The sequence below is a fragment of the Zootoca vivipara genome, chromosome 3, assembly GCF_965207765.1.
Source record: "Zootoca vivipara chromosome 3, rZooViv2.hap1.1, whole genome shotgun sequence".
Classification (NCBI taxonomy): domain Eukaryota; kingdom Metazoa; phylum Chordata; class Lepidosauria; order Squamata; family Lacertidae; genus Zootoca; species Zootoca vivipara.
The window spans coordinates 86203662-86228080 of NC_142586.1; the positions used below are offsets into that span (position 1 = coordinate 86203662).

Below are 24419 nucleotides of genomic sequence, written 5' to 3' on the forward strand. Positions count from 1 at the left end.
TTCTCTTCAGGCCAGGCTGCTTACTAGCCCTGCATTGCACCCCAAACATTTTTGCCTGGCTGAAATGTGGCCTTGAATTCTTCTAAAGCTTGTCTGGATGGAGAACAGAGAGGGCTGTGTGAGTGTATGTAGAAACAGCACACTGTACAAAGGGAAAAAAACAGTCTCTGACTGTTGTTGCCTCTCGCTCCACCCACCACCGGCATGTGGCCCTCAGAAGCTTGCTCAGAAAGAAATGTGGCCCTCTCTGGGTGAAAATGATTTCCCACCGCCGACTGAAGATTGTCAGATACTAGTTCCTTGGATTTTATTTCAGCATAATAATTTTGTGGGAGAAAAATCCTAGCTTCTAGGGAGAACAGTTGCAGGGGAATTAGGTATTCTGGTAAGTATCATGTATTTGCCTCCGGGGACTAACGAGAGTTACGGCAATTTGGCAGAATATGAGTTTTAAATAAGATCTCAAGTTCTTTCAACTTCTTCTGAAGAAATATGTTCCGAATGTCAAAGATCTTCTTAAGAGTCCCATCACACACACTCTCTCTCTTTCTTTTTTTATAGTTCATAACTTGAGGCCAGCAGACATTAAAGTTATAGGCGCCCTTGGGGACTCAATAACTGTAAGTGCAGATCACCAAAATGTGCTCCATTAAAATGAGTGTTTCCGAATTCTGATCTGAAAAAGGATGGATCTTCATGGCAAACTGAATTTCCCATGCTTTCTTCTGCTTTGTTCCCATTATGCTGCAGTCTTAATCTGCTTCAGGCTGGGAATGCCACCTCCTTGAGCCATAGTGCATTTGCAAATGCTAATCAATACAAATGTGTATATATATTTCAAACATTTTCCTACCACATGTAGACATTTCTTTGCAGAGGAGAACTTGACTAAAGGCCAGTTTAAACATGCCACTTCTAACCTGAAAATCCCTTGCTTGTGGAAGCTATATGAAGGGGCTATAATTTTTTGGGGGGGAGGGGGATCTTACCACATTTGCAGTGCCTACGTGCTAGCAATGTATAACTCAGTCAACAGCAATAAGAAAATAATGTTATTTATATCCCCCCTTCATAACCCTATGTTGCTTTGTTGCAATATGCTTTGTTATTTAATGCTTCTGTACCCATCGGTATTCTTGAAACAAGTACGGTATTAATGGAAGGGCAATTATCGGTTTATTATTCTTTGATCAGCAACCATCAGTTTATGGATTTTATTCTAAGTAGGCTTGTAAATTTAGCCCTGGCCAATGACATTCCTCCACTGCTTGCTAATCCCCATGATAAGGTAAGACAGGATGCCAATGCTATTTTTAGGCAGAACTAAAATACGCTCCAGGTTCCTCAGAGCAAGAGTGGGGGATATTTCCAGGGGGAGTCATCTAAAGTGGCCTCTTTCCAACCATCCCATTCCAAAATAGGCGAGCAACTTATTCTAAAAGGACTTTCCCAAACCCCTGTGTCCTCTTTGATATCAGGCAGGAAATGGAGCGGGTTCTTCACCAAACAATGTCCTAGATGTTCTGACACAGTATCGAGGCCTTTCATGGAGGTGAGTGCCACAAATCAAAATCTTTAGATATTCTGCAGTCTGTTCTTATTCTTTTCTTCTTGCTGGCTTTTGAAACCAATTCCAGTCTCCTCCTTGCTGACCTCAATTGCTACTTCAGAGCCATCTTGAGGTTGGCACTCTTAAAACTTGCACAAGCTGTAACTAGATTCATGGCTCTGGCAGATGTGGCCTCAGGCTTCTCTGATGATGTAGGAGCCATACTCTTGTTTACGCATGGCTTCGTCCTTTTTCAAGTTCCTGTGGATTGACTTATCTATTTCTTCAAATTAACAAAAGTACCATTTTCTACAAACGTTCTGACTTTTCATATTCCCACCTCATTCATTTTTCGCTACGATGAGGGCAAGTACTTGAAAGCAGCGTTCAAATGGAGTGCGATGAGGGGGACTGGAAATAGGATATAAGCATGATAAAGCTTGTGTCTCTAGATTTTCTGTGTTCTTACATGATATCAATCACAAGCAGATAGCAGTTCCTTTCTCCCCTGTCCAAAACTGGGGCATTTCAGTGAATGGTGAAAGTAAGAATCAATTTACTGGTTCTATTAAACATGCTAGCTCAATTTGCCTGTAGCATGCATTACCTACTACCAATAAGTATTTGACTGGCAAGCACAAGAAACAGGGCCTTTTTAGTGGTGGCCCCATGCCTATAGAACTCTTTTCCTAGATCAGTGCATAAGGTTCCTCCACTGATGACTTTTAAATGAGTTGTGAAGAGTTATTATTTTTCTCTTTTGCTCATGTTTTATTTTGCTATTTTTGCTGCATATATAATTTTATTCTCCTAGTGTTGCTTTTAACTGCTGCTAAATCAGTAGGCGCCAACATTTGTAACATATACTAATATAGGTTTGCTATATGTCTGGATTTTCCTGGACATTACTGTGATTTCAGAGGTGGAATTGACATCCGGGAGGAATTTCTGAAAGGCGGCACTTTGTCTTGGATCTTTCGGGGTGTCCTGGTTTTTACTTTTTGAAATATGGCAACCCTATACTAATATATATCATACAGTCAAAAATCAGAAATGACAGACTAAGGGCAGTCCTGCTCATTTGTCACTGTTACAGTGAAAGCTTCTGACTTCAATTGGATTCAGACATATATGGATATATTTGATTATTGCTTACTGGTGCATGTACGTAAATGAAACTAATGCATAGAGTCTTCAAGAGGAATATTCACAGGCCAAATTATAACTCACTCTAGGGAAACTACCCCCTCCCCATTTATTAAATTGCAAGTCTATAACAGAAATCGAAACATAGCACATCAACCATGTGTTGTTGTTTTTGAGCTGCTTGATACCCCTGTTGGCATTTTGCAGTTCTAGGCTGGCCGCAAAACCAGGACATGTACAGTGGTGCCTCGCTTAACGAATGCCCTGCTTAATGAAATTTCCGCTTAACGAGAGGATTTTTCGAGCGGAGGTTGCCTCGCTAGACGAATTTGTTTTATGAAAAATTCATCTAGCGAATTGCGGTTTCCCATAGGAATGCATTGAAATTCAATTAATGTGTTCCTATGGGCAAAAAAAAAATATCAAAAAAATTCAATGCATTCCTATGTGATTCGCTAGACGAATTTTTCGTTATAAGAAAAGACCCGTGGAACGAATTAAATTCGTCTAGCGAGGCACCACTGTACTATCATAAGGACTCTGCTCATTATATAGTTAACACAAGTTTCACAGGCATATGGAGCTGTTATAAAAACCCCACAATTCCTATGAACAAAGGCAACAGTGTGGTGTGTGGGCATGTCATTAGCAATGAAGCCTCTACCATATCATAGGCTCTGCAACCTGAGTTATTAACCATAGCCTTGAGAAGGATCCTGTGAATGGAGTGGAAGCATTACTAAGACTTGGAAGGTAGACAGCTAGTGATTACTGCCTTAGATAGATAGATAGATAGATAGATAGCCCCATATAATACCATTGGGAGCCCCATTTCAATGCATGATACAAGTTAAATAAATAATAATAATAATAATAATTTATTATTTATACCTCGCCCATCTGGCCGGTTTCCCCCAGCCACTCTGGGCGGCTTCCAACAAAATATTAAAATACTGAAATCCATCAAACATTAAAAGCTTCCCTAAACAAGGCTGCCTTGAAATGCCTTCTAAAGGTCTGGTAATTGTTGTTCTCTTTGACCTCTGGTGGGAGGGCATTCCACAGGGTGGGTGCCACTACCGAGAAGGCCCTCTGCCTGGTTCCCTGTAACTTGGCTTCTCATAGTGAGGGAACCACCAGAGGAGTATTCAAAGTGCTACAGAGCAAATGTATTATTAGCGTCTAATAATAATTTATTTATACCCCTGACCATCTGGCTGGGTTTCCCCAGCCACTCTGGGTGGCTTCCAACAGAAAAATAAAATAAAATAATCGATTAAACATTAAAAGCCTCCCTAAACAGGGATGCCTTCAGATGTCCTCTAAAAGTCTAGTAGTTATTTTTCTTTTTGACATCTGGTGGGAGGGCGTTCCACAGGGCGGGTGCCACTACCGAGAAGGCCCTCTGCCTGGTTCCCTGTAACTTGGCTTCTCGCAGCGAGGGAACAAGCATTCAAACCAGCAGTTGAAGTAAGGGATATCTGAGGATCGGAAACATCACCAGGGGGCACTCTGTGACTTGTTCCAAGCAAATCTTCTCTAACTTTTATTTGCTTTCTCCTCCCTCCCCTCCAAATTCTGCAGTGTTGGTGGAAATGAAAACATAAGCACAGTCACAACATTAGCAAGTAAGTGCCCATTTCCCTAAGGTTAGTGCATTTGTGAAGCCCTTTCATAATTTATGGAGCAAACTTGAGGAAAGCTTCAGCAGGCTTGACAGACTTAAACCTCTTTGTATTCAGCATCCCAGACTGATGGGGGTGGAGGAGGGGAGGGGAAAGCCTTCTCACAGCCAACACTGTAATTTGCTGTGCATGACTTAACAGTGTGTGTTTTATAATTTCCCAGGGTCTTAGTTGCTTTGAAAGTCTCTGTGACTTTTTAATTTTATTTTTAAAAAGCATAATTATTATTCAGCTCCATACGATCTTGGAATGCATTAAGCAAATAAGCAAGGCTCCTTGTGCAAGTTTTTATGGGGAAAAGAAAGGTGTCTTGGAACTCTTTTACAGGCAACCAGCAGACACCCAAGCCACAGGCAGCTCATGGAACCAAGCAGCTACTTTAGTTGGGGGGGGGCACTTAGAGAAGAGAATGAAAGGCAGGGGGCACCCATACTCCCCCTCCCTCCACAATGGCCTTTTTCCGAATCTCACTGATGCTTTTGACAGTGGAGATGCAGATGCCTCTGGAAACTAAAACAGGGTGCTATGATGACAGCCATCTCCCATTGTTTACCCCAACACCTGACATTCACATTGCTTTTAAACATATTTTTTTAATGTTAAGAACATAAGAGGAGACATAAAACGTAAAAGAACATAAAAGGCCCCTTTTATGGGACCCAGGTGGCGCTGTGGGTTAAAGCAGAGTCTAGGGCTTGCTGATCAGAAGGTCGGCGGTTCGAATCCCTGCAATGGGGTGAGCTCCCGTTGCTCGGTCCCAGCTCCTGCCCACCTAGCAATTCGAAAGCACATCAAAGTGCAAGTAGATAAATAGGGACCGCTCTGGCGGGAAGGTAAACGGCGTTTCTGCGCGCTGCTCTGGTTCGCCAGAAGCAGCTTTGTCATGCTGGCCACATGACCCGGAAGCTGTCTGCGGACAAACGCCGGCTCCCTCGGCCTATAGAGCAAGATGAGCACCGCAACCCCAGTCGGACACGACTGGACCTGATGGTCAGGGGCCCCTTTACCTTTTAGTCCAGTCTCCGTTCTCACACCAGGTGCCTCTGGGAAGCCTGCAATGGGGCTTCAAACCATGTTCAGCTGTTAGAAGCCTCCACAAGATCAGTAGTCCTGCATTAACTATCACTACTACTACTACTACTACTACTACTACTACTACTACTACCATTTACTAATACCCCTTCCCATCTGATTGGGTATTAAAGTTTTAAAGGTGTAGAGACTTACAACAGTGTTCGTCCAAACATGCTTAGAAGGGAAGTTCAGGGCAGTGCAAAAGAGACATTGAGGGTGAAGTTTATAGTTGTTGTTATTACATCCATCCATCCATTCATCTATTCATACATGAAACCTCATTCCTCCAACATGTACCTTTCCCAACACGTTGCTTGGATGTCTAAATTCATCCACAGAGCCACAGGTGTTCCATTTTGCTGTCGTGGCTAATGGCTATGCTATGTATTTGTCTCATCCCTTTTATGACCATCTAAGGTCACCCTAAATCAATGCTGTCAGGTGAAAAGGTGTTGCCTTTGGTTTGTCTTGAACCAGCTGCCAATCCATTTCATTGCTAACTCTTGGTTCTAGAAGGGGACCAATATTAGAAAACAGAAATATCTATGCTATTCATTCATCCTTCTCTATGATATCCCACTTTTATTTTTCAGATATTCTTCGTGAGTTCAATCCTTCTCTGTTAGGCTATTCCAGTGGCAAAGGAAGCCAGAGCACATCTAATGCCTACCTGAACCAGGCTGTGGCAGGAGCCCGTGCAGAGTAAGAACAGATGTTGGCATGTTTGTTTGTCTGTGCAGACCTGTTTGTTGCAGATGTGTTAAGCCTTTTTGGCATTTCTCTGTAATGGTACTGTTGCAGTATCAGAATTGGGAAGAAAGAAAGAAAAATGCACTATCCTTTTACTCTGAGATGTTAAGTCCTGTTTTGAGAGAAGTTGATCAATGACTGAAAGAGCATTGCCTCCACATTCTAAGGCCTCATCCATCCTGTCATTTAACGTGGTACAGCTTCCTGCACCTCCACTGATTCTCTATTGTCCATATGGTATTATCCTATAAATTGCTCCTTTCTCACGTGTTTCCCTCCTTCAGTCCAGGTTTTCACACACCAGGGTTTCTCAGGAAAGGAGAGGGTATGAGGAAATCCAGATTGAGGGAGGGCAAAGTATGGGAAGGCAGTGATTTAGAGAATGTCATATGGACAACAGAGAAATGGGTGTGGTACAAGAAGCTTAAAGGTAAAGGGACCGCTGACCATTAGGTCCAATCGTGACCGACTCTGGGTTTGCGGTGCTCATCTCGCATTATTGACCAAGGGAGCCGGCGTACAGCTTCCAGGTCATGTGGCCAGCATGACAAAGACCTTCCCGCTGTAGCGCTACCTATTTATCTACTTGCACTTTGATGTGCTTTCGAACTGCTAGGTTGGCAGGAGCAACAGCAGCTCACCCCGTCGTGGGGATTTGAACCGCCGACCTTCTGAACAGCAAGCCCTAGGCTCTGTGGTTTAACCCACAGCGCCACCAACGTGATTTCAAGAAGCTTATACAAGAAGCTTACTATCCATATTAAACTGCCTTGAATCCCAACTTGGGAGAAAGGTGGGCTATAAATACATCAAAGAAATAAAGAAAACAAAATGACAGTGTGGGTGAACCCTCACTTCTCCACAAGTCTCTGATTATTTATCTTGTCCTCCTCCTGTCAAAAAAAAAAGGGGGAAGAGGTTTCAGCAAGGTTGTCCTCCTTGGTTATTGGGTGACTGGAGTAAATGGAGCAAATAATCACACATCATTTAGGCACTTTCCCCAGGATGCTGGCAAAGGCTCTTTGACCACATCCCAACTCCAGTGTGAACAGAAACAGAAGCTCTATCAAAGAGTTTTCCCCTTCAGGACCTCAGCTGTGCACAAAACACTCGCAAATGGGAATGAACAGCTGAAAAACTCTGGCTGAGCTGAAGTATTCTGTTTCAGTTTTCTCACTGAAAGTTGCATCTTCAACAATGTTTGTTGAGTAGATATCCAACTGGAAATGAAAATGTGACGTGTTTCTCTTAGAGCTGCAGTGCTTAGCTGATTAATTGGTGAGAGCAACTGATGAAAACATTTTAATTTTATCCTCCCCATCAAAAAAAAGTTGCCCGGATTTAACCAGACAGCAGATTGTAAAGCACATCTTACATTCAATTCAAGTGCTTTAAAAAACTGCAATGGCAAGTAGCACTTTAGAAGAAGCATTTTGGTGATACCCAATGGAGTGAATCTGCCCTCCTCACGCCTTCCTAAATCTGTTGTGGGTTCCCCGCCCCCCAACCCTTCTGAGTTGATTTGGGGAGGGGCATGGGGGGGGGAAAGGAGAGGAAGGGGAAGTTCTGTTGTGCAAACGGAAACCCTTGCACTAGTGCATCACTAGTGCATCTACTTATTTCCTCCTGCAGGACAACTGCAGTAACACACGTGCATATCATCAAAAACAAGGGATACATGCTTTCCCCACTTTCGAACAATGATATTTTCCTCATCTGCAGATTTAATTAATAGATCTTAATTTAATAGATATTAATTAATATTAATGGGTTAAAAATCATTGGGAGTGTGTGATTTCTGGGGCACCGGCAGCTCTGACTCATCCCCATATCAATTAGCCTTAGGGGGGAAAAGGCCCCTGCTTGTAGATTTGCACATCACCTGCATGAATGTGGCCCTTCATGTCAGAAGTGGACCTCCCCACTTCTGCTAATTCCCCCCCTCCCCGCAGCCACTTGCACCTTCTGCACAGAGATGCTCTTTTTTCTGCACATTTAAATATTATCTAGGGGTGGCAGCATTTGAACTAGCCCTAGGTTGATTTGCCTCGAGTGTTTCTAAATGTATGTACTCATGCACAGTTTGGTTTCTTTCTGACAAGGTGCTTGGCTCTTCTCTAGTACTTCCATCCATGAGAAATAAGAGCCCCCTCCCACCTTGGAGAAACAGTGATTCCTTGTGTGTCAGTCACAGTTTGTACCATATGCATTGATAATAGTAATTTCACCGAGGTGATAGCACACAATAACAGAGCGCAGAGCTGATCACTCCAGCAGTTATCACCACCACCGTTGCTTTTTGAAAGTCATTATCTCTGCCGGCAGAATCCTTGCAGTTATCTGTTCCACTGGCACACAATATCATTCAGGCATCAAAGGTTTAGCTCCCTCCCTCCCTCCCTCCCTGTGAAGGGAGATTATTAAGTAACAAAGCTGTTCGTCCTCAACAGGCTGCACACTCCCTTCCCTTGACCTGCTTCATTGCAACCCTTCAGGATAGAATCATAGAGTCGGAAGGGACTCCAAGGGTCATCTAATCCAACCACCTGCGACGCAGGAATCTCAACTAAGGCATCCAGTGCAACTTTGCACTGTGGCAAACATAGCAAAAACTGACAACTTGCTAATGGGTTATCCATTACAAGGGCCAGCTCCAGGTTCGGGGGAGAGCCCTTGGTAAGATGGTGCCCAAAGAAACCCACGAACAGATACTGCTGCAACTGGCCCAGTGCTGCAGAAAGGACCCAGTCCTCCTGTGAGTGGTTAAGCTTGATGCCCCGTGAGAGGGCAGGTGGATGGGGCTGCCACTTTTCCTCCCTAGCAGCAGCAGGTCACCAGTGGCTCCTTTCATGGAGCTGCAGCCTTGGCAGCTGTCCTGAAGCATAGTGATCTGTATCCTGGAGAAGAGGCAACAGTCCAAACAAGGACTGTCTTGGCTGGCTTTGTGCCAGCTGGAGATCAGGACCCTGGGACAAAATTCTTCATTTATTTCATAAAATTTAGGCACCACTCAATTGCTTTTAATAATAATAATAATAATACACACACCAAAGCAGTTTACAAAAAGAATTAAATCATAGAATTATTGGTGAAAACCGTTAAAAGTTATTTGAAACATTCAAAAATAAAATAAAACCAGTGATAAACTGAAAGCAGTTTAAAACACACACCATCTTTCTGCATATCTGGGAGGACTTGTCTAAACAAAAATGTTTAGATGTTCAACCCCCACAACATGGTGAGTATGCCACATATTTCAAAGATTACCGCGTTTCTCCAAAAATAAGACACCGTCTTATATTTATTTTTCTTCAAAAAAACAAAACACTATGGCTTATTTTCAGGGGGTGTCTTATTTTTTCCCTCCTCCTCCTGCCGCGGCCGGCATTGCTGCTGCGCCTATCACTATGTCTTATTTTCGGGGTATGGCTTATATTCCTTGAATGCTTAAAAATCCTGCTATGGTTTATTTTATGGGTATGTCTTAAAATATGAGAAACAGGGTAGCAAACAGGATGCTAGTTTGAGAACCAGGCAAAACTGACTTGTACCACAGAGTTAGTGACCTGCATGCCTTCTTGAAACTCTGCCGGAAGAAGCATTCCCTGTGTGGCTGCTGCTACCCCAGAACTGTTATTGAAAGAGGCACAGTATCTCGGGATGCTACAAGCTTAGCTTAGCTGCTGCTCCCTCTGACAAGAAGGAGGAAGGAGTTGGTATAAAGATCATTAGATTTGCACATTAGAGAAAACTAGGTCTCCAAATACCACAGGGGACAGGATGAAAATTCAAAATGTCCTTGATAAATTGGAGCACTAGTTGTTTGCAAAAGTACACATAAGATTTAACCTGTTTCTTTTTCCAAAAGTGTGATGTATTGCAAATTAGGGAAAACTAACCAAATGCATAAATTTAAAATGGGCATGGTCAAAGTGGGTTGGCTAGGACAGGGAGCATGAAACATGATGTCCTCTAGGTATTGTTGATCTCCAGCTCCCATCAGCCTCAGCCAGCATGGCCAATGGTGAGGATGATGGGAACTGTAGCCCAACAGTGGGAAGGTCAAAGGTTAGGTACCCCTGGGTTAGCCTCTAATGCTGCTGAGAAGCACAGTGAGGCTATGCTGGGCAGATTCCCACATCTGAGCCAGTAACACAATGCATAGGGTCACATTTACTTTTTGCATGCTCAGAACAGCTCGACATGGAGTGATCCAAAGCTCTGTGGGTTGTGTCAGCCCACCCAGGACGGCCTCTGTGCATAGCAATGGCTATTTCAGCTGGAGGTCAGCTGCAGGAGTGGTTCATGCCAGTGGTGGCTGCAAAAATCAACTCTGAGTCATCAGTGCAGCATTGCTGTAAGCGAGGCAAAGGCCATTTTTGACAGCACGAACGGAAGTGTTGCGGGCAAGACAGTGGATTTAATTGTGCCGTTAGATTACCGTTATCATCTCTCCCAGCTCAGTTAGATGATAATAGCTGGGGATAATATTTCATGCCTACAGCTGATATCATGAAACGCTGAATTCATCCTGATAGAAGCTGATGCTTGGGTTAGAGACGTCTGTTTTCTGTTCCTGGCCCCAGGCCACCGATCCACTTTTGATATGGCAGGGAATTGCATGCACGGATAGAGCTGCTATTCCATGGGCATATCCCATTGTGGGACTCCTACTGCACACAGAAAAGCAGAGCAGTTCCACGGCTCGGCATTCCTTGTGTGCCAACACATGTGGGGTCATTCTCAGAAAGATTAGCATTGCACAAATCGACAGGCCAGAGCTGTTGATGCGATCTTGCCTGTGCAAGGAGTTCCATATGCAGAAATGGGTATAGTAGTCATGACCTGTCTGCCGGAGACTGGCTATTTGAACATTAAAGCAAGTTTAAAGATGTTTTTGTATCAGAGTTCTTTGTGCACTGTCTGTTGAATGAAGTGGCTCTTTTTGTGGGGGGAATTTATGGACATAGGCCAGTACCATTTGAATTAGTTTTCCTGGTACCATATTCCTTGGAACGACACTCCCAATGGCTGTACTGATCACAAAATTCTAATCACTTGCCTTATGTTCTTTATATTTAGAGGCCTCCCATCTCAAGCTAGAAAGCTAATAGACTTGATGAAGACTGATTCTGTGAGTTTCTGTTAATGCGAGCCTTTCTTTTCTTTTCTTTTCTTTTCTTTTCTTTTCTTTTCTTTTCTTAATGGGTTGCATTATCTTACGCAATTTCGCAGGGGATGGGAAGGGGAGTTTAAGGTAACAAAGGTCTTAAGGATGGAATGAAGGGTTCAATTTTTAATCAAAGAGAAATGAACAACACATAGAAATGGCTCACAAGGGATCCTTGACTAATTGTGTAAGACATTTCTTTCCTTGTTTTTTAAAAGAAGCTGATTTGAATATAAATACCCAGAAAAACTGCAGATAAAAGCTATATTCATAGAAGAGGCACCCCCTCCCACTCTCACACAAAAGAGAATGCTTTTTTAATTTTAATTTTTATTTTTTTAAAACACCTATGGTGCCTGCTGTGATATATGCAGCCACCATCTAAAACTGGGATGGCAAACCTATGGTCTTCCAGACATGATTGAACTCGAACACCCATTATCTCTATTTGGCGTGGGTGATGGTCAAGAATGATGGGAAATCTGGAGGGCCACAGAATCTCTATCCCTGATTTAAAAACATAGAAAATATGCTTCCCCACCCCTTTAAAATTATTGTCATTCATTGTAAAATTTCCATAAAGTAATAAAACTATTATTTTAGTCATTAAGATATGATGTATGAAAATATAATCTAGGAAGGGTTTGCTATTTTTTGTGCCTGCCTGCCACGCATTGCTGCAGCACCACAATGTCTTCCAAATAGAGTAGACTTAAAAAAAAAGTCTGCCAATGCAGATGCAGTTCATTAATACTGCTGGTCGTTCAAAAATGCCAGAAGCTGCAGTGGCAAAGGTGTGGGCTGACAGGCAGGAGTGAGAGAAGAGCTTTGACAGGTACGACTGATAAGAGCTGGTGGTGGTCAGATTTCTGAACCCTTTTTGAATATGGATCTTCGGATTTACATATCTGAATTAGCAGCCTTTGGGCTGCTACAGTACTGCTTCAAGAGGATGCCCAGAATGTCACTATTTTGCGGGAGAAATTCAGGAGCATACCAGAACTATAGTTTATTGCAGTGAATAAAGCATTCTGTTGCCCGAGCATGACAAATTTGGGTTTTAAATCAGAAACCAAAAAAGAGGGGACTTTTTGCAGTTAGGAAAGTGACAGGGAAATGCCCTTAAGCATGTGGGATGAGCAAATGATTAACAGTAAACAGGAAACACCCTGCAAGCAGTTCAGGCTGAATGCTCATTGTTGTATAACTGCCCCACAAAGAAATCAGAATGATTGCTAAATAAAAAGAAGACAGGGCATAATCTAACTGCCACCTAAGTGTTGTGTATGCAAATCAGGATAAATGCTCGATAAACAGGATGTCTGGTGGAGTCCCTAGTGGCTCAGCAGTACACATCAGGAAAAACAGTACACCAGCTATTAAAACAGATGGGAGGCCAGATGCTTCAACATGTAACTATATAACAAGAAATATAAACTTAGATTAGTTATGTACCAGTTTAACCATTCTAGTATCCTGCAAAGAACCCTGGGAATTTTAGCTTGGTTCTGAAGCTTAGAATTCATACAGCTCCCAGGAAAAAAGGAGTGCCGCTAAACTAATTATGTAAATATGTACTATATAGGACCCCTGGATGGTTAAGTCCAGTCAAAGGCAACTATGGGGTGCTGTGCTCATCTCACTATATGTGTTAAGTAACTCACATAGTTGCCAGTTTGGGCCGCTCAAGAAGGACCAAGCATCACTGCGGTCCAGCGTTGCAGCTGCCAGGTGTGTGCCTGCAAATCATTTGTGCATTTAATAAGATATATGGGAAAATTTAAAAGCAACCCATCAAACTCCCCTGAACCTTCTGAGGTTGCATTAAATCACTGCAGAGAAATTGGGCGGACAGATTTCTCTTTTTGTTCCAATGTTCTGTTTCTACAGTACAAGGTACTGAAGCGTAACCAATGATGCCGTTGCCCCAGGAGGTCAGCCTGGTGACTAGTAGCTCTCCAAAGGCCTTGCAACCTGTGATCCTTTAGCTGGCAGCCCTGGAGATTGATCCTAAAACTTTATACATGCAGACAATATCCCTTGTTACTGAGCTTGCAGCCCTTTGTCAGTGGTGTGCCTACTATGCTTCTGCCCTAAGAGCAATTGTGCTTCTTAAAAATGGAGATCTGGAGCCCAGTTCCTAATGTGACAGTATACAACTAGGCATGTAGGTGACACTATAGTAGCATTAGTGATTTGAAATAGGCCACTGCATAGTGAACCTGTGATTTATTTTTTTTGTTTTATATAACCGTGTGGCGCATAAAGACCTAATTTAAGATTGCTGCCCTGGTTTCCTAGGTTCTGTAAAAGTCCAAAGGAATAAGCTGACTGTGCCCCTAAAAGAGCAATTTAATTAATCCTTTCTAGGCTGTTGACGCAAGTATTTTTCCTTCTTGCTTTTCATTATGTTTCATCTTCTTTGTCTTCAATGTAGAAAATAAATTTCCAAGAAGACTGGAAACTTGTAACACTTTTCATAGGAGGGAATGACTTGTGTGACCATTGCAAAGATCCTGTAAGTTTCCAAGACATTATTTTAAAAGTGTTTTTCTCTGTTCACCCCATACAACACCCAGCAAGAAAATCTTACTTGTGTATCTGAGTGCTCATCCATAAATATTCCTAAGTGGTAATGGTGCAGATGCCCTGGGGATACATATAGGGACATCTACACAGGATCTGTCCTTCACATTATTTAATATAATATTGGAATGACTCCATGATGTCTCTGTCGGCATGTCAGACAATAAACCTATGACTGCAGATGGGGAATGAATCTCCCAACATCCTCTGTCCCACTGAGTAATGTTCAGGTTTAGGTCCGGTCCAACCATTAGGCAGAGTGAGGCTATCATCTCAGGTGGCAGATGTTTAGGTGCAAGTGGTGGCAGCTCCTCTGGCTGCTCCTTCTGAGCTCCCCAGGTCTTTCTCCCTGTTTGAGGACAGAGCTGTGTTATGCCACATGGCTTGTACTACACCTCTAAGAGCCTACTGTGTCAGGTTGGGTGGAGGACTCTATTCAGTTACAGTACTAGTAATGAATTCTGAAGGAAATCAGCCCTGTGTGCTCACTGGAAGGACAGATCGTGAAGCTGAGGCTCCAATATTTGGCCACCTCATGAGAAGAGAAGACTCCCTGGAAAAGACCCTGATGTTGGGAAAGATGGAGGGCACTACGAGAAGGGGATGACAGAGGACGAGATGGTTGGACAGTGTTCTCGAAGCTACGAACATGAGTTTGACCAAACTGCGGGAGGCAGTGCAAGACAGGAGTGTCTGGCGTGCTATGGTCCATGGGGTCACGAAGAGTCGGACACGACTAAACAACAACAACTAGTAATGAAATAAGATTGCCACTTGCTAGTCTATTCAGCTTCTGCCCAAACATTCCTGGTTTGCTTCCTCCGCAGCGCAGGTGAGAGCAACAAGCCATGTGAACTGGGATTGTTTCTCCCGAACAAATTACAATCACTAGCCAACGGGAAATCATATTTTGTTGCTGACTTGCTGATCACGATTTGTTAGGGAGAACAAAACACGATCAAGGTTGGGATGCCATGACAAACCAAAGCTTCGTGGCTAACTGAAGAGGAGCAATTGGACACTGTGAGCTGGTGTGGCTTATCATCGTGTGATAGTGGAGTTAATGTCAGATGGGTTTAAGCATCTAGTCATGTCACCTTCTCTGTGATGTGATCCAGAGGTCATTCAACCTGAAGATGATATCACACAAAAGCATATCTTTGAGAACTTTATTGCTGTGCCTTCATCTTAAGGATAACCTTCTCTTGATAAAGTAAAAGGTTTAGATAACAGATATATAGATATTTAATAATAGAACACTTATCATGCCATGGATCCAGCAAATCTGAAAATCTGCCACCTCCTCTAAGCCCTGCTGCAATCTTTCAGGTCAACCAAGAGCGGCAGATTAGCATACCAGGTTAGCACAGGGAGAAAGAGGGTGGCTGTTCCACAGCTGTGAAACTCTCGTCCCTCTTATGGGCACCTCAACCTTTAGAAATATTGTCAAAATATTCAGGGCGGCTTGGGCTGCATCTGTGGATGGCACCTTAAGAATAATCAGTGCAAGCAGGTTATTTGCAACCTTATCAGACTATTTACACGTGAAAGAGCTGCTATGCGGACTTGGGGCACCCAGTCTCTACATGTGCAGCAGCAACTTCCTTGTTCATTTCTGTGGCCAAGGCAGCTCCATCATACACATGTTCCATTGTTCATTCAATTGTTCATGCAAAGTAAGTGGCAAAGTTGGCAAATGGAGCTCTGCGTGCCTGTTTGCCATTAACCAATCATTATCCACCTTTAGGACTGAGTGGATTGAAGTTTAGTTCTAAATGCCTACCTGGAACCCTTATCCTAAATGTTTGCAATGCAACACAAGTGTTGCGCTGATGCCTTGGTTGCTTTGCCCTGAACAGCCCCGTGCTCAGTTTGCCGGCGCAGCAAATCTTACATCTGCTTCTCACGTGATGCTTTGTCCTCAAGTTCCTGTTCTCAAAATTCAGTTTTAAAAGGTGGGCACTCTCATATACATTTCCCCTTCAAATATGAATGAATAGTGAAGTTACTGGGAAAGAACTGAAGCAGGCTATGACACAGCTCACCTCTACCCCCCCCTTTTCTTTCACACTATAGGTACTTTATTCCCCTGAAAATTTTGTAAGCAATATACAGGCTGCTTTGGACATACTCCATAAAGAGGTATGAAAGGATGCTTTGCCAATGGGGCTGGCAGGGGGAAGTAATGAGAAGTTAATTTACTAGTAGTTGAATAGGTTACTCTAGAATATGCAATTATAATGGCATAATTATAATAATTATAATTATTTTATTTATTTACTATGGGAATTCAAAACTGGAGGATTCTCAAGACCCCAGGAGGCTGCCAAATTTGACTGTTGGGCTATATTTGGCTTTAGGGGGGGGGTCACACATTGTTAGAGAACTTACTTAAAGCAATGACATTTTGCCACAGGCTGAATGATACCCAGGTGATTGTGCATTGTGAACACACCATGTAAAGGATGTTTCTCCACTGCAAGAGTGTGGTGTATGACACCTCAGTTTTATGCATCCAGGCGCCCATCTAATTCTTGGTAACACACAATAACCTCAAACCACTGAAATGAAGCTCTTCTCATTCTTGGCTTGGAAACTGCTCTCTGCAGGACCGTTGTCTATGAATTGCATAGTACAGCCCCTTCCGTTACAGATAAGGTCCTAGCTTTGACAATCTTCCTCCCTATGACTTCAGTGGCACTTAAGCTTTTAAGAACTAACATACCAAGGAAGAGCTCTTCAGCCTGAATTAGGGATCCCTGAATGAATGGGGGCAGGGGGGGCAGCTGTTCTGCCAATAATTTCATCAGTTCAGTGTGTACTGTGCAGACTGGGTCAGTGGACGATGAATGTGTTCTATTGATCACAAGGCCAAATGTACTAAGAAGCTGGTACTACATATTGCATTTTGCACCTACCTTTTGGCAGGTCCCTCGTACATTTGTGAACCTGGTCTCCATCCTTCACATAACAACTTTGAGGAAATTGTATCAAGACAAGAGAGTTTACTGCCCGAGACTCCTCATGAGGTAGGGAATTGACTTCTCATTTTCCTACAGTTCAGGAAACCCTGCAATATATCTGATGGAAGCACCTAGTTTCCACGTTCCATCTGTGGGCAAACTGCATTACACATGTGTAAATCGACACTATTATTTTACTTCTTGGGGCACTTTTAATTATTTTCCTTCAAGTTTGGTTGGATGGCCATTGTCAACGTAGTGCTGCTTAATGTTTTATCTTATTTTAATATTGTTTTATAGATTTTAAATTTTTTGTGTATCCCACACTGAAATCCATGAAACTGTGGTGTCTGTCTATCTGTCTATCTATCTGTCTATCTATCTGTCTATCTATCGGTGTGTGTTCTATATTCTAGAGTTACTGGCAGTCATGGAATTACTACTATAGATATAAAGACACACAGATATAAAATATTATCTTGACTTCCAGATATAAAGAACCGTGCCCATCAGTTTACATCCTAGATTACTGTTCATAATGAATAGCAACCACTGTACAGAGAAAGTAGTTAGTGCCAAATACAGTTCTGCAGCTCAGAGTGTTTGAGAAACATGTGAAATTTTATTGCCTTGCAAATTGAAATGCATTGCAATGGCAGTGAAGCTAGTATCCACCGAGAAGGAGTCTACATAAATCACTTTGTGCTTGGCTTGAAGCCAACCTGATTACTCTTCTTGCCTTCCTAACCCCTGCATTCTTGCACATAATGAATCAGGGCATTTGGGAAGGATAGAAAAGGTCACAGATATCTTCAGATAATCGTTTTTCTAAGGGATCAGAGGAACTCATCTTTAATCTCTTAGGCTCTCATCCCAGTCCTTGTCTAGTTATTAGAATCTTGCGATAAGCCTGTGCTTGCAGCAAATGACATTTGTTAAAGAGAAGCTGTAAAGGAAACACACAAAGGCAGTACAGATTGCATCCAGCCTTTCTGAAACAAGGAAATGCCCTGCATTCATCAAAAGGGAATGCAGATAGCACTCCGATGTGAAAGTTGCAGAAAAGACAGGGGAGATCAGTGTTTGTGGAGAGACAAATAAATGCCCTGATTGACTTAAACTATAATTCCTTTTTACATGATCAGAAGCCCAGGTAGGCTGAAGCGGTGGAAAGTGAGTGGGTTCACTCCCTCCCATGGGCATAGCCAGGATTTTTGTGGGAGGGTTGGCCTTTTTGGGGGGGGGGAGAACCTCAGTTAGCTATGTATTTATATTGATTTTTATTGATTTAGGGGGAGCAGCTGCCCCTCCCTGTCCCCCCCCTTGGCTATGCCCATGCCTCCAACCCTACTCTCAGCCTCCGTGTGTTGATCAGCACTGTGTCCACATACATGGCATATGTGTACACAGAGCCAACACACGGAGATCAGGAGTAGCAACAAGCAACACAATCCTGTTCCCACTCTATATGTTCAGGCTTTGTGGACCTTACCATATGGAAAGGACTACAGTGGTACCTCTACTTACGAATAACTCTACTTATGAATGTTTCTACTTATGAATGGAGCTCCGGCCGCCATCTTGGATGTGGTTTAAATAGGATTTTTTCTATTTATGAATTTTTAGATAGGGTTGCTTCGACTTACGATTTTTTTCTCCCAATGCATTCCTATGGGATTCAACTTACAATTTTTTTTGACTTATGAATGTGTGTTCGGAACGCATTAAATTCGTAAGTAGAGGTACCACTCTGTTGTTTGGAAATCTGCAACTCTGAAGCAAGTTCAGGGATGAATTTTCTAAAATGACAGGTTCTGCTGCTCAGGTTTTCCTGGACATAACGCCTTCTGACTTAGAATCACAGAATTGTGGAGTTGGAAGGGACCCCAAGGGTCATCTAATCCAACCCCCTACAATGCAGGAATCTCAGCTAAAGCATCCATGATAGATGGTCATTTAACCTCTGCTTGAAAACCTCCAAGGAAGGAGAGTCCACAACCTCCCCAAACACACTGTTTCACTGCTGAGCTGCTCTTACTGTCAAAAGGCTTTTCCTGATGTTTAGTCGGAATCTCCTTTCTTGTAACTTGAAGCCATTGGTTCGATTCCTACCCTCCAGAGCAGGCGAAAACAAGCTTGCTCCAACTTCCCTTAAGATATTTAGGGGATGTGTTACTGTTTGAAGAGCCATGTACCATTTTCCTCCTTTCTAGATCTCTGTGTACCTGTGTTTTGAACCCCAGTGATAACTCTACTGAAATTGAGATGCTGGAGTTGTTTAACAAAAGATATCAGGTAAGGAAACTTAATAATCTCCCCTTTCATCACATTTAGAAACAGGTTGCCAGACCCAACTCCTCAAGTAATAGTTGCAAGCAAGCATCAAATAGATGAAACTTTCATAATAGGTTACCTCTTACGCACAATTCAATCTTAGCTCATGGCCACAGCATTTTCTGCCCCCCGCCCCCACTGTGCAGGCAATTGGTAGCGATATCAGTGACAGTATGGAGGACAGGGGCGGGTCACACCAACTGCTCCTGCCCCAATAGGCAATGGTAGTACAAATACTCAAACTTGGGCCAATCGTTGTTGTTTTACCTACTCTGTATAACCTTTTGACAGCAGGTTTTATAGAAACATCTAAGCGAGGTAGAATAGCAGCAGCAGGTAAATGACCTTCATAAAGTTCTGCTCGGTGGAAGTTTCTGAGTTCTGAATTATTTATCCATGCAGTGACATTTGCTGAATAAATTTATACCTGAATTTTATGTTGCATTCTTCCCCCCCTTCTTTTTCAGTGGAAACTAGATGAGGCATGCTTGCCTGCCCAATTTTAATATTTTTAAAATGTCACTTTTCCTTTCCTCTCCCTCACTTTAGTGTTTCCCAGCAGTATTGGGCATACAATCACAGAGCTTTGTGGCAGCAGCTGAGGGAAGTTTGGTTACTTGGCAATGAATGAGACTTATCAGTTGCACTACAATAGAAAATAACAACAACAGCAAGACGTAAGAAAGGATCTAGCATTTAATGTCTTGCATCAGTTTCCACCGAGCATGTGGAATCGTAACTAAGGCCTATAGAATATTGACCATGTTGGTATATTTCAGCAGGATCCTTATCAATTTTTGGTTTGTAAGCTTTTCTGGGTTGACACTTGCCCCAGTTACTGACCCCATAGTCTTCGCTGAGTATCCGTCCCTGATGTGTCACATGTTCCAATCAACCTCTACTAGAGAAAGGAAGTCTATTGCCTCTTTATCAGGTGTGATCAGATCTTTCACAACACAACAGAACTATCTTTAGAAGATTAAAGGTAAAGGTAAAGGGACCCCTGACCATTAGGTCCAGTCGCGGACGACTCTGGGGTTGCGCGCTCATCTCGCATTATTGGCCAAGGGAGCCGGTGTACAGCTTCCAGGTCATGTGGCCAGCATGACAAAGCTGCTTCTGGCAAACCAGAGCAGCACATGGAAACGCCGTTTACCTTCCCGCTGTAGCAGTTCCTATTTATCTACTTGCATTTTGACGTGCTTTCGAACTGCTAGGTTGGCAGGAGCTGGGACCAAGCAACGGGAGCTCACCCCATTGCGGGGATTCAAACCGCTGGCCTTTTGATCGGCAAGCCCTAGGCTCTGTGGTTTAACCCACAGTGCCACCTGCGTCCCCTCTTTAGAAGGTTAACCCAACATATTTAGTCACAAGCCATGTTCTAAGGCCATCTTATTGCCATATTTTGTCATGTTATCTTGCTGCTTACCACAGTCTTCCTAAACCTTAAGCTTGGGGTGCCCATAATACAAAATCTCTGGTATAATATTGAAAAGAATTATATGTCACCTTCTCTACTAAATACTGTGGAAAGGAAAAATAGACTTGAAAAGACAGAGGAGCTGCTGTGTGCTCAAATAAGTATTAGGTGACCTGGTTAGAGGCAAATGAAGATTAAGCAAAGGATTCAGGAAGGACATGTGTTTTGGGGCTTTGAAATGTGGTTTAGTAGGACAGTGAACAAAGGCAGTGTGGAGGAAGGGAGGGTAGCCGCAGGAGAATAGAAAATGGATTGGAACAGTCTGCAATTAAGAAAAGGGAATCTTTTTTTTAGCAGGGATTTCAATGGGAGAACTCTGATACCATAAGTGAGAGCTGCTATAGTGCAGTAGCTGAGAGTGTGAACTGTGAGCCTGAGGAAATCTGTATAGGAAATCTGTAATTAGATCTTCCACCTTGGTTATGAGCTAAAAGTCACCTATGGTGGCCTGGCTCCCGCCCCCCCAGATCATCCACGTCCCTTCTCTCTCTCTCTCTCTCTCTCTCTCTCTCTCTCTCTCTCTCTCTCTCTCTCTCTGCTCTTGGGGGGGGGGACTACTGTAATATGCTGTACCTGGGATTGCCCTTGAAGATGGTCCAGAAGCCACAGCTAGTGCAGAACGCCACTCTGTTTTTTCATTCCCCACCCTGCAACAGTCAGCCAACATTCCTTGGCCCCTGAATGCATTCCTTGACCAGTGTCTAGATATTTTTCTTTGGGGTGGGGGTATCTTTCTGCAAACACTGGTATCTCCCTAAGTCTGAAGAACTGAGTTCACCAACAAAGTATATATACACTCAGAGTTCCCCATCCCCACCTGCGTTGGCTATATCCCATCTTTAAAGCCGTGTCTTTGTCACACACTAGTCTGTGTATTAGGCTTACATCTCAATAAGGCCCTGAGTGAAGGTTAGGAGCTAGTTCTACTTCCTGCTGTGATGTTCTTCCCTGTTGCTCTGCATCTAAGAAGAAGCTAGGCTCTGCTTCAGAGAGAATAAACAACCAAGCACTGCTCAGAGAGGCTTGGAAGGAGGCTCTCTGTCCAATGGTGGCTTTAGCAGCTGCCAGAATGTTGGCTGCTGTAGCCACCCAGAGTTTTCTCACCACATGGAGGCTCAGTACAACAAACCCTTTCTCTACCCAGTATTTCTTCATTGGGGTGTCTGACTTCCATTTCTGGTTTAGCAGTCCTACTGTGGTGCAATGACTGTGGGTTTTGCTTTGCTAGGAGGGAATTCATGGCTTAGTTGAGAGTGGAAGATATGACACGAGGGAAGATTTCACAGTGGTTGTGCAACCGTTTTTTGAAGAAGTGAGAATGCCTGAGACGCCGGTAAAGTACAAAATTGCATGTATGCATGTGTTTTGCTTTAAACTGTTAATTTACTGTCCACATTCCCAACATTTATAGCTTATTTAAATAGGAATACCGGTAAGTTGCCAGGGTACATATTTCCACATGACTACGCGTCATAGGACCCTTTAACCACATAACATTGGTCTGTGAACTGTTTGTATTCACACTAGCTTGGTGAATTTGGGCGCGCACGCACACACTCCTGTGTGAAATGGGGAGGGGTTTGGACAAGACCAAGTTAATGGTCCCAGGATGCCTACAAATGTTTCCTAACAGAGGCACATCCTTTGTACTGGATGGCCCAATAAAACTATTTCGGAGGAGATGAGTCATTCTGACTTCCCACTCTAGTCAGGGCAAGGGAGCCAGCTAGCTAGCTGTGAGTAAAGAACAGTGGACTGCCATTTGAGTCAAAGACTAAGAAAGGACCAGAGACACAACAGAGACAGAAAGCTGAATTCAGAGCCATAAGCTAATAGCATTTTCAGGTACCTGCTGCCTCTCTCTGCACATTGGACTGCACTGCAATTGGCTTTCCATTGCAGTGTTTAAGCTGTTTTCTTCCAAAGGAAAAACAAACAAGCCTGGATAAGTGCTGCACCCCTAGAACTTATCTGGAAAATGGAGTGAGGGTAACATTGTATTCCTGCATATGGGCAATCATTGTTCTTGTCCCACATCTTGCTACAATGGAAGTATATAGAGAACAGCAGTGGGATGATGCCGTATATTCATGCATCTCTGATATTATTCAAACTATAACCGGTGTGAATGGCCGCTGGACCATTCTCTAAGCTTTACACAGAATTGTGCATCTTGGCCATTTGGTCTTCATGCATCATGGACTCTGATCACCCAAAGCTTAACCCACCAGAAATTTTAGTCTTTAAGGTACTACAAGGCTCTTCGTTTCTCCCACCTTCCTGTCACCTTCTGAAAGCCCCATCATAAAGTAGTTGTCTCTTTCCTTAGGAAGGGTTGCCCGATTCCTCCTATTTTGCCCCAGACTGCTTCCACTTCAGCCAGAAGGGTCATTCCCAAGGTGCTCGGGCTCTGTGGAATAACATGGTAAGAAAAACCTCTCTCAATGCAATCATCAGACCTCTAAAATCTTCCAGTGAATGTGATTTGCACCAAAAGAACACCCCAAGAATTGCATCAACTTGGATGAACTTCAATGGCGCTCCTGGCAGAATAGGGCTGAAATGTTTAAATATTTCTTTAGTTGTCCTGGAATCTTCTTGCCACATTTGCCATCCTCTCCTGCCATCAGAGAACCACTGGGCTAGAATATCTACAGGCAAAAACCTCGCAAATATGGCATTGGTTCTACCACTTGTATTCACTCCATTACTTCTAAATCAAAAGATCAGATTTGCTTGAGTTTTTATTTCCTCATTCTCGACTGTAATCCAGTCACACATTCCCAAAGAGAACCAAGTTTCTTCATAATAATCCAAATGCATGTGGGGAAAAGGTGCTATACTCACCTGGTAGAGAAGCAGACACCTACCATAGGCCTCATCCGTACTATACATTTAAAGCAGCATTATACCACTTTAAACACCCATGGCTTCCCCCAAAGAAACCTGGGAACTTTATTTTTTGTTAAGGGTTGTTAGGAGACCCTTGTTGCCCTCACAGAGCAATAATTCTCAGGATGGTTTAACAGCCAATCAGTCTTCCTTCCTTCCTTCATCATTTTATTTGTATGCTGCCTTTCCATAGTTAAAAACCATGCTCAAGGCAGCTTACAACTTGGAGGGGGGAAATTACATACAGTGGTACCTCTGGTTATGAACTGAAGCTGAAACTGTTCTTATCTTGAGGCGCTTTCGCTAATGGGGCTTCCTGCTGCGCGCATGCCTCCAGCACGTGATTTCCGTTCACATCCTGGGGCAAAGTTCGCAACCAGGAGCAGCTACTTCTGGGTTAGCAGAGTTCGTAACCCAAAGGGTTCATAACCTGAAGCGTTCGTAACCAGAGATACCACTGTAATTGCAAGGAACTCTGAAAAGTGTAACTCTGTGAAGGGTAGGGGGTCTCCTGATATCTCTCAGCACCCGTAACAAACTACATTTCCAAGGATTATTTTTTTGGGGGGGGGGCAGTAAGCTGCAGGTGTTTAACATGGTATAATACTGCTTGAAATATATGGTGCAGGTGGGGCCTTGGAAACAAATCTGCTCTATAAATGTGATGAATTTGATGAACGAGCAAATTGACCTGCAGGATACATGGCCTCTCTCTGTCTCTCTCTGTCTGTCTGTCTCTCTCTGTGTCTCTCTGTCTCTCTCTCTCTCTCTCTGTGTGTGTGTGTGTGTT

General features: G+C 43.2%; 1 protein-coding gene across 1 annotated transcript in view; it reads left to right on the forward strand.

The window, feature by feature from the left end:
• The first annotated feature begins 590 nt into the window (after positions 1 to 590).
• Positions 591 to 24419, forward strand: part of PLB1 (phospholipase B1) — a 77063-nt gene continuing 53234 nt past the window's right edge. The window contains exons 1-11 of the mRNA XM_035111500.3: positions 591 to 620; positions 1479 to 1552; positions 4280 to 4323; positions 6048 to 6156; positions 11287 to 11338; positions 13812 to 13892; positions 16037 to 16102; positions 16889 to 16989; positions 19137 to 19218; positions 21966 to 22070; positions 23067 to 23162. Of these exons, the coding sequence (XP_034967391.2) occupies positions 11324 to 11338; positions 13812 to 13892; positions 16037 to 16102; positions 16889 to 16989; positions 19137 to 19218; positions 21966 to 22070; positions 23067 to 23162 (546 nt within the window). The 5' untranslated portion in view covers positions 591 to 620; positions 1479 to 1552; positions 4280 to 4323; positions 6048 to 6156; positions 11287 to 11323. The remainder of the gene's footprint in view (positions 621 to 1478; positions 1553 to 4279; positions 4324 to 6047; positions 6157 to 11286; positions 11339 to 13811; positions 13893 to 16036; positions 16103 to 16888; positions 16990 to 19136; positions 19219 to 21965; positions 22071 to 23066; positions 23163 to 24419) is intronic.